Source organism: Nannospalax galili, unplaced genomic scaffold (assembly GCF_000622305.1).
Source record: "Nannospalax galili isolate Female #2095 unplaced genomic scaffold, S.galili_v1.0 scaffold6, whole genome shotgun sequence".
In the NCBI taxonomy this organism is placed as follows: domain Eukaryota; kingdom Metazoa; phylum Chordata; class Mammalia; order Rodentia; family Spalacidae; genus Nannospalax; species Nannospalax galili.
The window spans coordinates 822275-839055 of record NW_008355036.1 but is presented as its reverse complement, the minus strand read 5'-3'; the positions used below and the strand labels follow the sequence as shown (position 1 = coordinate 839055).

Genomic DNA, 16781 nt, shown 5'->3' with positions numbered 1-16781 from the left:
TTTTTTTTTTTTTTTTTTTTAAGATAGGATCTCTCACTGGAACTTTGGACTTGCCAATCAGATATGGTTAGGCTGGCTGGCCAGCCATCAGGCCCCTGGAATCCTCCTGTCTCTACTTTCCTAGCACTGGGATTATAATCACATACCCAGGTTTTAACATACTATTTATTGACTTTTGAATTCAGGTCCTCAAGTTTGCACAGCAAGTATTTTACCAACTAGGTCATCTCCCTAGCCCCACAAAATTTGTTTGTTTTTTTCCAGACAGGGTCTCACAGTAGCTTACAATGGTCTTGAACTTGTTGCAATCCTTTCCTCAGCCTCCCAAGTGCTTGCTGGTCTACAGGTATGAGCTACCATGCCTGGCTTGAAATTCATTTTAATAGAAAAATAGGCTTGGAGAGGTCAGGTGGCCTGCAGAAGTGAACAAGTATCTGATGATAGAACTAGATCATGTTTGTGTCTTAAAGCCATATTCTTAGCTACCACCTTGAGCACTTTACTCAGACAGAGTGTGATGAGAAGACTGATTGTCCAAGACTACTACTCCCTAGTGGTTCTATCCTCCTGGGAGTCAGTGCCTTAGACTTCTTGTATTATGATGGCAACTGGGAAGAAATGGAAACCAGCAAATTTCAGTAAACACTGTTCTGCATCTTTTTTTAATATAAGACTATTTTATGCAATAATGTATTTCTAACAATTTCCTTTACAAAAGACTCTTAGTTCCCATGTCACACATAGTGAAAGACAAATTTGTACTAAATCACAGTGCTTGGATTTTTTATCAGTGTAATCCAGTTTGACAAATGTTCCTATAGAAAGCCCTGGAGACAAACTAAATAATTTCAATCTGGAAAATATTTTATTTATACTTTAATATTTAAAGCTCTAATAACAGATTGCTTGTATAAATCACTGTGTCTGAAAATAATGCCTAACAGCTGGTATATGTCATTGTAAGGATAATAGTTTTTAATGCTTAGAATTTTCCTCTACACCTAGTTTACCTGTTTAGAATCAAACTCAAGTATAAAGGCCAAGAATTTTACATTGTAATTTGACCAAATGGTTCAGTCAGTAAAGGTGCCACCAAGTCTGACAACCGAGTTTGATCCCTGGGCCCCACATGGTAGAAGGAGAGAACTGTACAAATTGTCCTCTGACCTCTGTATGTGCCATAACATATGCATGCACTCCTCCCATACATATAATAAATGGATAAATAATAAAAATTTTAAAGATAAAAAATTAATTTAAAAAGAATTTTCAGTTGTAATGCCACCATTTTAAGAATTCAGTTTTTTCATATTGCTGTTAAAATCAGAATATACTTATTCAGAGTCTTGCTAATTTGTCAAATGGAGGGTTGAAACATTTGAAGCATGAACTTTTAAAATTCATAGCTCCCCTTCTATGCTGTTGAAGAAGATACGGTAAGGGTTCAAAACTATAGTTATCAGTACGTTTCTCGAAGCTGTGACAATTCCTCACAAAGGCAACTTAAATAAAGGCTCTTTTTGACTCATGGTACATCATGGTAGGGGAGGTGTGGTGGAGAGCAGCTCTCACTAGCAGCAGGGGTATGAGGCTGCGCTACAATGCTTTCTCAGTCAGGAAGCAGAGTGATGAGTGCTGGGGCTCCTGCTTTCTTCTTTGTATTCACCAGGACCCCTACCCATGGGATGTGCACCCACATTGCAGGTGGGTCTTCCCTCCTGTGAAACCTTTTCAGAAACACCCTTAGACAAATCTAAAAGTGGCAAGTCTTTAGTTCTAAATCTTGTGAAACTGTCAAGATGAGCCATCATACTGTCACTCTTTGATAGCAATCAAATTGCAGTTTCAAAGTACTTAATATATTTAATATCTGTAATGTACTATGTCGGATGTATGCTTTTCAGGTATTGAGTCTGCTCTGATTATCCTTACTAGCTGCTGAACCTAAAAGTGTCTTTTCCTTCTGCCTCTTCTTTCCCCTTTCCTCTTCCCCATTCCTCCCATTGTTGTTTTTTTGAGGTGGAATTTGGTCTCAAACTTACGGACTCCAGCAGTCTTCCCACCTGTCTTCCCAGTAGCTGGAGCTACAGGTACCTGCCACCATGCCCAGCTTGTCTTCTCTCTTTTTTACAGTCTAGATTTGTAAGATTGAAACTCTGCCCTCCAGAGCACAGTCTGGACAATTGAACAGAATTAAAAACAAAAAACACTTTATTATTCTGGTAGTACTAGAGATAACCCATGTATCCTTCATGCTAGGTAAATGTTATTCTGGTAAGCTATATCAGCCCTCAAAACTTTATTTTGATTCAATTTTATGTGTTAACTAAAAGTTGACAATACTGCTGAATTCTCCTGTACCTTTCATTGGAATTAATGTTTTATGTAACCCATAGAGCATTGACAGGAGATTGTGTTGGCGAGACTTATGCAAATGATTGCTCCAGTTCCCCACTGGTGTCCTTTCCTGTTCCAGGATCCTATGCAAGCTCCCACATTGCACTCAGTTGTCATTTGTGCATAGTCTTTTCTGATTTTTAACAAATGTGTCTTGTTGCTGGTGAAGTTCACACTAGTGTCTGATGGGCATTTTCATCCTAAAGTAATTGTCTTCTTTTTGTAGTTAGTGAAATAGCTGGAGAGTGCTAAGAACAGGATCTATTTCACTTTGTTCAGTTAAATAAATCTTGGTGAAAGTTTGTGGGCACAGACTTGAGTCATTATAATTTACAAATCGTGACTTTTTATTCAGCACTGGAACAAACAGGAATGAAAATGGTGTATAGCATCTTTAAATTTTGACAGATTGTTAATGACTTTATTTTTTTTTAAAGGAAAAGAACGGGCCTTTGCGTTAGGTTGTTGCTTGCTTGCCTGCCTGCCTGCCTCCCTCCTTCCCTCCCTTCCTTTCTTCCGTCCTTTGGTTTCTTTTTTGTCACTAGCCTGTAGGCGGTAGGGAGATACTGCAGAGGCCTACTTCATTCAGTGTTTATTAGACCTGAACTGTTGGCTTGCTTTCACAGGGCAGGTTGCCACTGTAAGCTGTGGTATCCAAGGAAAGACCATTTTCCTGTAGCAGAAAACTTGCCTGTTGGAAGATGCTACCACTTGAGCACCACCACTTTAACAAAGCCTGGGCCAGGTTTGATTCTGGGGCAGTAGCTTTAGTGAGGAAAGAAATAACTTTACACTGTGCTTCTGTACTGACTTTGGGGTAGGAGAGCTGCATTGTTCCTGAGCAGCTTTGTGAAGGCCGGTAGAGCTTACATGGCCCAAGGAGTTGTACTTCTTGAAATGATGATGAAAGGTCCTGACTTGCTGTACGTTGATTCAGATTTAGTATTTATTTCTTTAAGCTATGTCAAAGTTTCACATTACTAGAAGCACTTTTTACCAAGTTGAATTCTTTGCCTTGGATAGTTGAACTCTTTCTTCCCTGAGCCAAATTAATGAAATGGAATTTCTTATTAAGAATGAATTATTAAGTGACTAGGAAAGCAATTGATGCAGTTTGTTTTCAAAGCCTTGAAAGTGCTGCAGTGTGCATAGATCACAAGGATGAGCTTAAGTGCCAACACGTGGGGCATTCATTTTCTTTCACAGGATTCCAGGTTCACGGGATATCAGAAGTGCTGACTTGGCAGTGAAGTCCCATTTGTAACATGTTAGATTAGGAAGCAGGTTGATTTATATGTTGATGTACTGGATCAAGGCAGGGTCAGTGCTTAGGGAAATGGAGAGCACATTAAATAAGAGCATTTCCAAGTAAAGCAGTACAAACATAGAAAAAATGGCCCTATCATACGCTAGGTGAAGTTGGAGTATGTTTGGTTGATTCCTAGACATGGTCCACAGAGGCTTTTTATATTTAGAAGATACCTTCTTTAGAGTCTCTTATGACCACAAGGATTAATCTTTCTGAACTCAGAAGTGAATCACTGTAGCCTATTAGCTGTCTGGATTGATTCCAGTTACCCTCCTTTTTCTTGGTGTGGTAGCTGATGTGAGGCTCTGTTGCTGTTGTGCTCCTCCTTCCTGTTGCTTTAACCTCTGATATTTTAGATTCTCTTTGGGGAAGGTAACACTGACCATCTCAGTGTAGAAATCAAAAGCACTTACCACTGATATATTGACCTCCGTGGTTGACCCATAAACTGCACATTTATACAGTTGGAACTCTTGTGGTCTTTTAGTCAACAACCATAATGAGTAACATGTGGAATATAATCTTTGGTGCTGATGAATGGCTGCCTGCACTGAAATTGGCCATTTCAAGGTTGTGGCTTGGTGACCTCATATAACTAATCAACGCTGTTTCTTAGCTGTGTTCATTTGGGGGACTAAAGGAGCAAACTTTGTTCTGGAACCTCGGAGAGTGCATCATCTCTTTTTCCTTTTTTTTTTTTAAAGACAGGATCTCACTGTAGCCCTGGCTGACCTGGAATCCACAGAGATCCAGCTGCCTCTGCCTACCAGGTGCTGGGATTAAGGGCAGCATCACACCTGGCTCCTCCCAGCCTTCTGAATGATTAAATATGGCACCCCAAATCCTACTTGTTTAGTAGCTGCCTTTACTATAAAAGGACACATGCAATACCACACATAGCAGTTTAACTTTGTAGTTCATTTATAGTGGTTTTAGGAAACATGTTCCAATTTGAATTTTTTTAATACATTTATCATATTTTCCTGGATTCCCCTTTCCTTCTCTCTGCCCTGTCTTCCTCTCCCTCCTAATCCCCCTACTTTCTCCTAGCCATCCTTTTACCTCAACTTCCTGAGTGCTGGGATTACAGGTGTATACCACCATGCCTAGCTCCTTCATTTATTTTTTATTTATTTTTATTTTATGCGCATGTGTGTATTGCCTGCATGTAAGTGCACCCGTGTCATACAGGCAGCGGAGGACAGAAGAGTCTGTTGGATCCCCTGGAATTGGAGTTATGGACAATTGTTAGCTGCCGTGTGGGTGCTAGGATTTGAACCTGGGTCTTTTGCAAGAACAGCCAGTGTTAACTGCTGAGCCATCTCTCCAGCCCCCTCCTTCATTTATTTTTATCTGGGCTCTTGAAGTAGAAAGCAAAGAATTTAGGAAAACTAGTTTGTATTTACCCATACACGCACACTTCTCACTGTAGAAACCCATGTTCCTCTGTTGCAGTCTTAAATTTCTAGCCACACTCTTTAGACAGGGAGTCACAAAAGAAGCAGGTCTTTCCTGAGCTTCAGTGTGAAAATTATACATAATTGTCTTGTATATCCTCTATATCTTTTAATGGTTTGTTTGAGTAAAGCACCATTAGCATATTATGTATAAGTAAGTGTTTATTTTTCCAGATACCTTTAAGAGTCAGAATGCACATCACTGTGCAACTTTAATGAAAGCATAGGACCTCTCTCCTTTTATAAATGTTTATTTGTTGCAGCAGGACTACAGTCAGTGTTAGTTAATAAAGGTACTAGTTGTTCATTGGATTTAATTGAGGTGTTTTTCAACAGCAATATATGTTGGCAACATTTTGATTCCAATTTAGCTTTCTCCTAGAGAACCAACAAGTCTTTGTGCTTTCTCCTCTTGTAGTAGTAGAAAGCAGGCAGATTTCAGTAAACTATTCTATTTGGTTTTTAATTATTGGTGTTTATTTCTTATTGTGCTAAATTATACATTAAACTTTGTCATAGCATGGATGTGTAGGGAAAGCCATGGATACAGTTCAGTGTACTCTATGTCCAGGCACCTGCTGGGGACTTTGGGCACCCCATGGATAAAGGAGGATCACTGCAACACTGAATGCATAGATGCCCGCGCTCTTCAAGGACAGTGCTTGCAGGAACCTTGGTGTTTACAACTCCTCAGGGCTGCTGCTTGCCTATTTTGGGCTGATACTAGTTAAGTTCTCATCACAAAACAAGAGAATGCTGCCAGAGAATGACTGTGGAATAGTTATTTTTACCCAACATAAGATAAATTGCTTATGAAATCCCCCTCCCCCCACTCCCTCTTTGTCCTTTTTAAAAAGAAGTAGGATCTTGCTGTGTTGCCCAGGCTGGTACCAAACTCCTGGGTTCACATGATCTTCCTTCTTCAGACTTCTGGTTAGCTGGAACTATAGGCACAAGCTTAACTCATGAAATCCCTCTCAGTGTTCTATTTCCATGATGAGACCACCACATGATGAGTATTGCGAACTGTGTTAGTCGCCTTTGTTGTCTTATATAAGAAAATGCCCGAGATAATCCACTGAGATGAAAATTATATTGCCTCACAAGTTTGATGGTTTTGGTTCATGTTCTGTTAGCCCCATGGCTTTTGAACATAATGGTATGTGTGGCAGAAAAAGCTGTTCACCTTGTGTCCCATTATCTACTTCAAGGGCACACTGCAAATAACTTGCTGTCTTCTTTCTCATTCTCTGAATCTGATGTATCATCAAATCTTGCCCATTTTCTCTTGTGATCTTGAGGCTTTCTCCTGTTTGCATCACCTTAGCCCAGGCTGCTGTTACCTTTCCCTTGTCTGTGCATCTCCAGCTTTCTGAGCCATTTCCCTGTATGTTTGCTGTTTACTCTTTACCATACTTACCAGCTATCCTGCAGCCAGAACAAGCATCAGCTGCATCTTGGGAGAAATCATTTTGTGTGTAAGAGCTCTCAACACTTGTGGTGATGAAGGCTTAGGTCCTTTAGGTACTTTCTGTCTGGAGACTGTCTGGACCTGGCTCTGCTGCAAAGCTTCTCCATCCTCTCCAACACTATCTCCAGAGCTCCACAAGTATTGCTGTCCTTGATCATCTCTCCAGATTTAGGTCACATTCCGTTTTGTTTTGTTTTGTTTTTCAGTACTATGCTGTCTTCCTCTTTAGAGCTGGAAACCCAGTCATCCTTTTTTGTATAAATCTTGACTTGACCTTAGACTGGCAGCTCAGAAAGGAGTGTCATGACTTTTTGCTCAGGCTTGTATCCTAAGCTTTTAGCATGTTGCTTTACTCAATATAGTTGCTTGATACAGATTTTTGTTGTATGATTGATTTAGTAAACTATTGGGAGTTTAGCCATTCTCTACTTTGATGATTTGGTGTGTGAAGGAAGGAGTAGACTTGCTGTTGGTATTAGAAGAGACTGAAGTCAGGTTAGAGGCATCCCAAATGGGGAGTAGAGGCTAGCTTTTCCATGATGCTTTCACTTCATCATATATATATCCAAAGGTCCTTTTAAAATTCTAACATGGGGGCTGGAGAGATGGCTCAGCAGTTAAAGAACACTGACTGTTCTTGCAGAAGACCCAGGTTCGTATCCCAGCACCCACATGGCAGCTAACAACTGTTTGTAACTCCAGTTTCAGGGAATCCGACATCATCTTCTGACCTCCGTGGGCATTGTACAACACAGGTGCACTTACCTACATGCAGGCAATACATGCATACACATAAAAATAAAAATAATAAGTAAAATATTTAAAACTCTAACACACTTCCTGGGACAAGGATTTGTTAATGTGAATATAAAGATAGGCCTATTATCCCGGCCACTTGAGAAGCTGAGACAGGAGGAGTTCAAGAACAGCCTGGGTATCTTAGTGAGAGTCTGTCTCAAAATTTAAAAATGTAAAAAGAAGGGCTGGGGTGTGAAAAGAGATGGCTCAGGGGTTAAGAGCACTGGCTGCTCTTGTAGAGGACCCTGGTTTGGTTCCCAGCTCCTACATGGCCTCTAATAACTGTCTGTAGCCCCAGGTCCAGGGATCCAATGCCCTCTTCTGGCCTCCGTGGGCATTACACACATCTGTACACTTAGATATATGCAGGCAAAACACCCATACACATAAAATAAAAATAAATTGTAATATCTTTTTAAAAAGTGTAAAAAGAGATGAGGACGTAGCTCAGTGGTAAAATACAGGCCTAAGATACACAAGGCCCTAAAGTAGGCCAGTCCCCAGTACCAGCAGAAGCACACATACACAAAAAAAGAAAAGGAAAAAAAAAGTAAATGGCTAAGCTTTTGAGACAAATCTTTTTGTTTCATTTTTGTTCTTTTAAATAACCAAGAGATGGGAAAGATGGCCTTTAATTCCAGCACTTGAGAGGTAGAGACAGAAGCTGGGCATGATGCCATACATCTTTAAACTTGGGAGGCAGGGACCGTTGGATCTTTGAGTGTGAGTTCGAGGCCAGCTGGGGCTACAGGGGAACCCTGTCTCAAAAAGACCAAAAAAAAGAAAAAAAAAAAAACAAAAAAAGAGAGAGAGAGAGAGAGGCAGAGACAGGTGGATCTCTGTGAGTTTGAGGACAGTCTGGCGAGGCCCTGACTCAAAACAATTTTTTTTTTTAAAAAAAAAGGAACGAAGAAAATAATCAAGAAAAAGTTTATATTGGCCCATACCTACCTTTTCCCACCCAATTCAGTTTGAGATAGACCAATAGAAACACTGCTAGGGACTTTAACTGTCTTCTTTGATACTCAGATACCCTGGTTTCCAGTAGCTTATGAATCTACTAACTCATGAGGCTATATAAACTGTTCCATTTAGGGATTTGTTTCCACAAATACAGTGTTGAATTTCCTTTTATTTGTCCTGAAATGCTTGTTTTCAAACTGGAAGGCAGTTCCATGTAGTTTTTGCTAATTCTTTTATTATGTTTTTACTTTGAGAAGGTTGGTAGGGCATGGACCCGGGTGCACATGTGCAGGTCAGGGGACAACTTGCATGAGTCAGTTTTCTCCTACTGTGTGGGTCTTGGGGATCAAACTCAGCTCATCAGCCTTGGTGGTAAGTGCCTTTGCCTGCTGAGCCTTCTTGCCAGCTTGGTAATTCTTATTTTTTCAGACTGCAGTTCAAGTATTCCATTGTATTCACATTGCAGCACCTGCCACCCACCCTCTGGTTTTTTTTTCATGTTGAGATCTTAAGCAGAACCGCACTGGGTATTACAGCTATAAATTATTGATTGTGTATGCACCATCGAATGATTGTGCCTGCCTACAAACCTTTTTGAATAAGCAGAATTTTTTTTTCCTTTTGGTAGGCTCTTGCAGCCAATGCTGGAACAGGATTTGCCGTTGCCGAACCTCAAATTGCAATGTTTTGTGGGAAGTTGAATATGCATGTGAACATTCAGACTGGGAAATGGGAACCTGACCCATCGGGTACCAAGAGCTGCTTTGGAACAAAGGAGGAAGTTCTTCAGTACTGTCAGGAGGTAAGAATGTTGCCAGAACGTTACTCCATTTTTTCTGAGTCAGGGTTGCATCTGTTTTACTTTTTTTTTTTTAAACCCAAGACCACAAAGTGCTAAAACCAGTGCCCCAGGCCCTTTGTGTCTAAATGTCTGGTATGATTGAGACATTGCAGAGGTTTTGCCTGTGTGTTTTGAGTTCCCAGTTCTTTGCAGAAAGAATATTCCAGAAGCTTGGCAAGTACAGAGTTCTTTTGTCTTCCTGGTTTAGAAAGAAAACAAAATGTGTGTGTATGTCTGTCTCTGTGTTTTAATTGTATGTGTATGAGTGTGTTACCTGTGTGCATGTAAGTGCACCTGTGCTGTGCAGTACCCCTGGAGGTTAGAAGAGGGTGTCAGATCCCCTGGAACTGAAGTCATAGACAGTTGTTAGCTGCCGTATGGGTGCTGGGAATCAAACCTGGGTCCTCTGCAAGAGCAGCCAGTGCTCTTAACTGCTGAGCCATCTTTCTAGCCCTGTGCTTGTATTTTTTACTTATTCTTAGAAAGCTGCCAGTATTGTGAAGGATCATCCCAAATCTGATTCAGCTGATCTTGGTTCAGTAAAAAAAGAATATGAAGTATTTTAATTTCTTATCAAGACTAGCAAATAGAGCTGGGCATGGTAACACATGCCCAGTAGAGGCAGAGGCATATAATGTGGATCTCTGTGAGATCAAGGCCAGCTCAATCTGCATAGTGAGTTCCAGGCCAGCTGGGGTAACAGGGAGACCCTGTCTCAAAACTACAACAAAAGACTAGCACATAAGGTAGAACTATTGTTCTACACCTTCTTTAGCAGTTCCTTCAATAGACTCGCCTCTTCAGTGTTTTAGTTTGAGAACTCAGCAATCTATATACCTTTTATACATGAACTTGATACCTAATCAAATTTGTTTTAGATTGAAAGCCTGCTTGCTGCATTTGCCCTTAAATAAAGATACCCTTTTTAAAGTGGAGTCTATGGGAACAGTCAGAAATATAAGCTGTCAAAAGAAAACTGATAATTCAATGTATTTTTACTTGATTATTGCCCTTGGAATGAGGAATAGTAGAGTGGAACTTGAGGTTCATATAGGATGAGGCTGTTGGCTGAGCAAACCTAGCTGTTTCTCCTTACTTGACAATGTTTGTCTGTAGGATGGTTTATTGTGTGGGGTTTTTCCCCTCTTTTTAACAGATATATCCAGAGCTGCAGATCACAAATGTGATGGAAGCAAACCAGCCAGTCAATATTGACAGTTGGTGCCGAAGGGATAAAAAACAATGCAAGAGTCACGTTGTTATACCTTTCAAGTGTCTTGGTAAGTGTTCTTGGTTGCTTTTCAGAAGTGGTCCTCTTCCTTTTAAACTTTGTTCTTGGCTCACAGTAAAGTATTGGAATTCCTCCAATGGGTGTACGTTCCTGTGTCAGTGGTACACTTTTTCTCTGGTCCTAACCCTATCCCATTGTGAACTTCTTTCTGTCTCTGGAGGATGAGTGTTTTCCAGGATACCAAGCAAAAGCATTACCTGCAAAAAGCAATCCCTCTTTGTTCTCTTTAACCATTTGAAATCAGTGCTAAGAGATATAGTTAAGAAATGGCACTAAAGAAAACAGCCCAAGGGAAAAAGAGACTTCTGTTCCCTGTATTTCATCCTGTGTCCACATTTGCACTGTTAGATCAGGCACTGGTAGTTCTCAGTGGAAGGAAAAGTGACTCATAGCATGTGGCCAGGTGGCAAGGCTAGATGCTGTGGGACCTGCCATCTGAAGGGCTTGGGGTCTATATAGGTTGTTACCTCATTGCTGGTGCTGACACTTAAGTGTTAATTTGAGTAAAGCTGTGACAGTGTTTTCCTCAGAAGTAGGTGTTACTCTCTGGATGTATCCCTCCACCCTTCCTTGCCTGCATTGTCTAGAGTCTGGGTGATTCGAGAACAGATTGGCCACAGATGCTTGGAAGGGCATAATAATTGATTTTAGCATTAATACATATGAGGAATTAGCATTGACATCTGAGTAGTTCTGTCACTCTAATTTGAGCCATCAGTGAGTTTCCCTCACTTCATTAAACCCCTTCTTAACCTACAGAAAGCAGCAAAATGGAGTATGTTGCTTTTCTTAGGCTCCTAAGTAAGGAAAGATGGTCAGGTTGGAGGAAGAACCAGCACCTGTAGAACTGTGTTTATGCATCAGGCAGAGGGAAGAAGGACATTGTGTGTACTTAACACCCTCTCCTTTAAATCTGAGCATCTTGCGTTAGTGTGAAATGTGTTAAAATCTTCGTGGTATGGTGTAAGGATGTTATTCTTTTCCATTTGGCTTCAAGAAATCTGTCTTTAAAATCCTCAAACTGTCAAGATTCTGTGTGTGTGTGTGTGTGTGTGTGTGTGTGTGTGTGTGTGTACACCCTCCAGCCTTACAGGTTATTTTTGAACATTTTTTTTTGACAATAAATACAAAGTTTTTGAAATTCTTTTACATCCATTCCCATATACTTTTGCAGCCTGATCTTCCTGCTCCCAGTTGTCCTTTAGATATCCAAAGATATTACAACAAACTCAAAGGGTATTATGGAATAAATTTTATTTGCAAGTTAAGCATAGTGACATCCATCAGTGTTCTGGAAACTTTTAGCTGGAGATAGTGTCCAGTTTCAGCATTCATTAGTCTTTCAGTGGCCTCATGTCTTCGTGAAGCTGTTTTCAGTGGTTTCTGTGATTAAAAAGTCAGTATTCCATGAAAATCACTAGAGAAGCGAAACTGATGGTGTTCAGTCTTGAGTGTAGTGTGGAGGAAGTTGTGCACTGCCTTGCATACAATGACAGGCCCCAATCTGAAGCTGCCATTGGACCCAGCTTCTTAACTTAAAAAAAAAAAAATTTTTATTTTGGTCTAGGGGTGCTATGAAAAAATTAAGATGCTCAGGGTGGTGTAAGTCAAGAAAATTGGTGACTTTCTGGCTTCTACCATCAGATTCCTACTTCAATAATTTGACTTTTTGCCACTTTTCTGAACTATGATGGCAACCTTCATGCATGATTCTCTGTTGTGTTTCCAATTTGTTGCCCTCTCATCAAAGGTAAATATCAAATTATATATCCCTGTTCTGCATAAGACTCTTTAGTATCTCTTCTTTACCTTGGGGGAAAAAAAAAGTCCAAGTGCCTTGCTCAGTAGTGTGGCTTAAAACTCCATGATCTGACCCTCCCTCGACCCTGCCCTCTTATCTACACTATCTGTCCATCTCTGGCTTCATGGTGTATTAGCACTGAACTGTGGGTTTGTCTATTGTCTTTGCCCCCTTTTTTTTTTTTTAATATTGTGTGTATGTATGATTGTGTGCATGACATGCATGCCTCAGTACACATGTGGAGACCAGAAGACTGCTTTTGTGGCATCTGTTCTTTTCTTCTACCTTTATATGGGTTCCAGAATTGAATTCAGGTTTCCAGATTTTTGAGGCAAGTGCCTTTACCTGCTGAGCCATCTTGTCAGCCCCAGGTTTATGTATTCTGAGAGCAGTGTCAAAGTTTACATCCTAGTAGGAATTGTGATAATGCGTCAGCTGGCTAAGATGTCTTTGTTCTTATCATTATGTACTTGGGGGCCTCTTTATGCTGCTGCTTCCTGTGTCCTCTTAACATGTTCCTAACATTCTTTGAGAATTTGCCTTCTAGTACAAAACATGCCCATCCTTTGTTTTCCTACTCCTCTCTTGGAGTCAGCCATTTCTTCAATAGTCTTCCTTGGTTTCTTTGATTGCTAATGGTATTTGACAGCTGGTATCTGGACATTAGTTGTAGATTATTGCTACTGAAACTGTTGCTGTTTCTCAGCCTATTCAGTAAGCAGAGCTAAGAAATCTATTGTGTATCTTATACACATGCACCTCAACCTGCATTTCCAAATCAACCTCTGTGTATATTAAAAACCAGGGATTCACTGGGAATGGTGGCGTAACCCTTTAATCCCAGCACTTGGAGGCAGAGGCAGGAGGATCCCAGAAGCTTGCTGGCCAACTGGTCAAACTGAAACAGTGAGCTGTAGTCTCAAAATAAGGTGAAGAGTGACAGAGGAAGACACCCAACACTGAGACTTCTGTCTTCCATTTCACACACATACACAAATACCAAATGGACTCATAGTGAGAACTCCAATTCTAATTCCCCTTATTTACTCAGTAATCAGTCTCTGCTTTTAAGAAAATGAATTAGGGGATCTGCACAGATGGCTCAGCAGTTAAGAGCACTGGCTGCTCTTGCAGAGGACCCAGGTTCAGTTCCTAGCACCTGCATGGCATCTAACAACCATCCATAACTCCAGTTCCAGAGGATCTGACACGCAACCTTTTTTTGGGGGGGTGGATCCTCACAAATTTATTGGACTTACTAACAGATCATAGGGTAGGGGTTTATTTACAGAAGAGTGGGTACCTCCCTTGACTATTTATGCCTATGCTGCAAAGTCCACACTCAAATACAGATCCTTTGACTTTCCAACAGCTGCACAAAATGATGAGAGAGGTGTCTCATAGTGTTCTCAGCTTATATATCTTTAGTCCCTCCCCAACATGCAGCTAAGGTTGACTGATTGGGTGGGAGGGGTAACTGACTCCCCCCTCAATTCCTTGATGAGCATCATCGGAAGGAGGTGTGACCATATCTTGCCAGCATAGTGGTTGGAGGACACATCCAGGTAACACTCCACCCCTTCCTCTGGTTCTTAACATTCTTTCCTCCAACCTCTTCTACAAAAGTCCCTGAGCCTTGGAGGGGGTGATAGGTATGGAATAATCTTCCTCCCATTGTGGCACTAAACTTTCAGGTCTCTGCATCATCTGTTTTCCATGGGCTGTTATCCCATTTCAGTGGGATTCCATCTACACCATGTGGAGGCCAGATCAGGCACTCTCAGGCTGTTTCCTAAGGTCTCAGCCTTACCCTTCGCCCCTCTTCTGACCTTTGTGAGCATTACATGCACGTGGTATACTTGTATACAGGCAGGCAAAACATTCATGCACATAAAAAATTTTTTTTAATTTTTGAGACTATGAAAAGTGAGAGTCCTGTATACTTTATTTACTACGAGAACCACAGTGAGACCAATAAATTTTTAAAAAGCTATTGTTGCCTAGTAAATCTGAAGCATAGGCCTGCCAGAGGAAGGTTAAGGAGATGGGGAGCAGATGAAAATGAGCTGTATATTGATTAGGTGCCTCTGTTAATTGGCTTAGATGTCATAGAGTTCTTATCTTTATCTTTTTAAAAATTTTTATTTTCAATTGTGTGTGTTTGGGTATGTGCACATTAATGCTGGTACCCATGGAATCCAGAAGATCCATCTGGAGCTGGAGTTACAGGTGGTTGTGAACCACCTGACATGGGTCCTGGGAACTGAACTCAAGGTCTCTGTAAGAACAGTACACAGCCGTAACCACTGCACCATTTTTCCAGCCTACCCTATCTTTAGGCACTGTTCTGTTACTGCTTCCTTCTTTCTGGTTGTGGTTGTGGTGGTGTTTATTTTTTGTGTTTGTTTTTTGTTGGTTTGAAAGTTCAGTATTTGGTTCACACAGTGCAGTGAGCACCCAGCAGAATAAGGAGGTATGTGGGTGTTGCACTGTTGTTTGCTTGTTACTGCTTTTATTAGGTTGACGTCTAAGATATTTTCTGTTTTGTCTGTGTGGTTGTGTTTGTTACAGAGTGTTTTGCGTAGTCCAGACTGGCCTCAGACTCTTGTATATAACCAAGAATGGCGTTGAATTTTTGGTCCTTTGCCTCTGCTTCCTGGGCACTGGAATTACAGGCATAAGCCACCACACCTGGTTTTATGCTGTACTAGAGATCGAATCCAGGGCCTTCTGTATGCTAGCCAATGCTTGACCAACTAAACTACATCCTTAGCACCAAGGGCCTTGATCACAAATTTGAGAGTAAGTTGCCAGCAGAAGTTTCAACACATACAGTGTTGTACTGTCTGTAGGTATCTGTGTTCACTCTGCCTCTCATCTCTACCATGTCCTGAGAACACACTGCCCATCAGTATGACTCAATAAAATGATATTTGGTAAGGAGGTACAGTTCAGTCTTCTCTGTCCTCAATCAAAGTGAGCCTTCTGGTTATCTATACAACTTTATTTAAATAAACAGAGTGCCCCAAATAAATAGAATTGGTGATGTGTGACGTGAAACTGCAGGAATTTGCAGGGAGGAATTCCTTCGTCTCTGTATTTGCATATGGATCAGCCCCAGTACTGAGAGAAGAGAGCTGTGAACCATGCCTGACTGTATTTTCAGGTACTTTGGGGTGGAGATTTAGACACAGAGTAAACTATAGGAATAGAAAGACAACCAGAGTTTCTGTTCATTATCTCAATTACACTAGTCTGAGGCTTTGAGGTGTAGTCTACTTAGAGCAGTTGTACTTAGTATTGGTTGGAGTGGCTTGCTCATTATTACAGATGTTTCCTATGCAATTCTTTTAGGCACTGAATTCGTCATATATCCTAAACATTCATTGTGTGCAAGGTCAGTGTTTCTGCTCATGAGAGTTAATTCAGGAGCCTTGATTTCATGGAGCCTTGTTTATTCCAAAGATGTCATCTACCAGGGATAGCTATCAGACACAGTTTGTGCTTTTTTTCTGCCCTGGCTGTAGCCTCCAAGAGCCTCATAAATGACACAGGACTCTTACATGCAGCTGGCATACTTGTGCAGCAGGTTTATTTACACAGGTAATGGTGTTGGGGACTTCCCCAAGTGGAAAAACAGCTTTTGTTATTCTTACCTGCATCAGTTGTTCTAATGGTGGTCTAAAGTAAGATTCAGCACACAGGTCACAGGGAATGGTTGTATGTGCAATTTGAGGTGGTCCTGGAGGGGGATCCTGTTGATATCTCCCCCAAAATATATTGCTGCATTTTCTACAAGGGGTTGTAGTCAGAAAACATTATTAGCAAAGTTTCTGACACCATGCCCCTAGCAGGATGGTGAGTTCTTGTGGTGCCCACATCTGCTTATGGACATGAGAGACTGCACGTCTGGCCGTATAGCTGTCTGTAGTACAACTGTCATGGTAATGTGCACTGAAGGTTTGTTTTCACCTGAATCATAATTAGATTTGCTTCTGAAAAAGGTTCTCTTTTTCTAGTGGGTGAATTTGTAAGTGATGTTCTGCTGGTTCCAGAAAAGTGCAAGTTTTTCCACAAAGAACTGATGGAGGTATGCGAGAACCATCAGCACTGGCACAATGTAGTCAAAGAGGTAAGAGACTAAACAAGGACAAGGCAGGTTTTGCATCTTTCGGAAGAAACAGTTACATTGGTGTTCTTTTTGGTTTTAATATTTATTTTTATTTTATGTGTATGAGTGCTTTGTCTGCATTTATCTGTGTGCACCATGTGAATGCCTGGTGCCAGCAGAAGCTAGAAAGGGGCTGTGGGATCCCATGGAACTGGAGTTACAGATGGCTGTCAGCTGACAGGTGGATGCTGAGAAATAAACCCAGGTCCTCTGCAAGAGCAGCCAGTGCTATTAACTCCTGAGCCATCTTTTTAGCCCTTTGTTGTTATTTTGAGACAGGGC

The 16781-nt window shown here is 41.0% G+C and overlaps 1 protein-coding gene across 4 annotated transcripts in view; it reads left to right on the top strand.

Annotated features, from left to right (window-relative positions):
* The window catches only part of Aplp2 (amyloid beta precursor like protein 2), a 71597-nt gene that overhangs the window by 31247 nt on the left and 23569 nt on the right, over nucleotides 1–16781 (top strand). For all 4 annotated transcript variants that reach the window (XM_008852109.3, XM_008852110.3, XM_008852107.3 and 1 more), the window contains exons 2-4: nucleotides 9024–9197; nucleotides 10393–10516; nucleotides 16348–16460. In XM_008852109.3, coding sequence (XP_008850331.1) covers nucleotides 9024–9197; nucleotides 10393–10516; nucleotides 16348–16460 — 411 coding nt within the window. The remainder of the gene's footprint in view (nucleotides 1–9023; nucleotides 9198–10392; nucleotides 10517–16347; nucleotides 16461–16781) is intronic.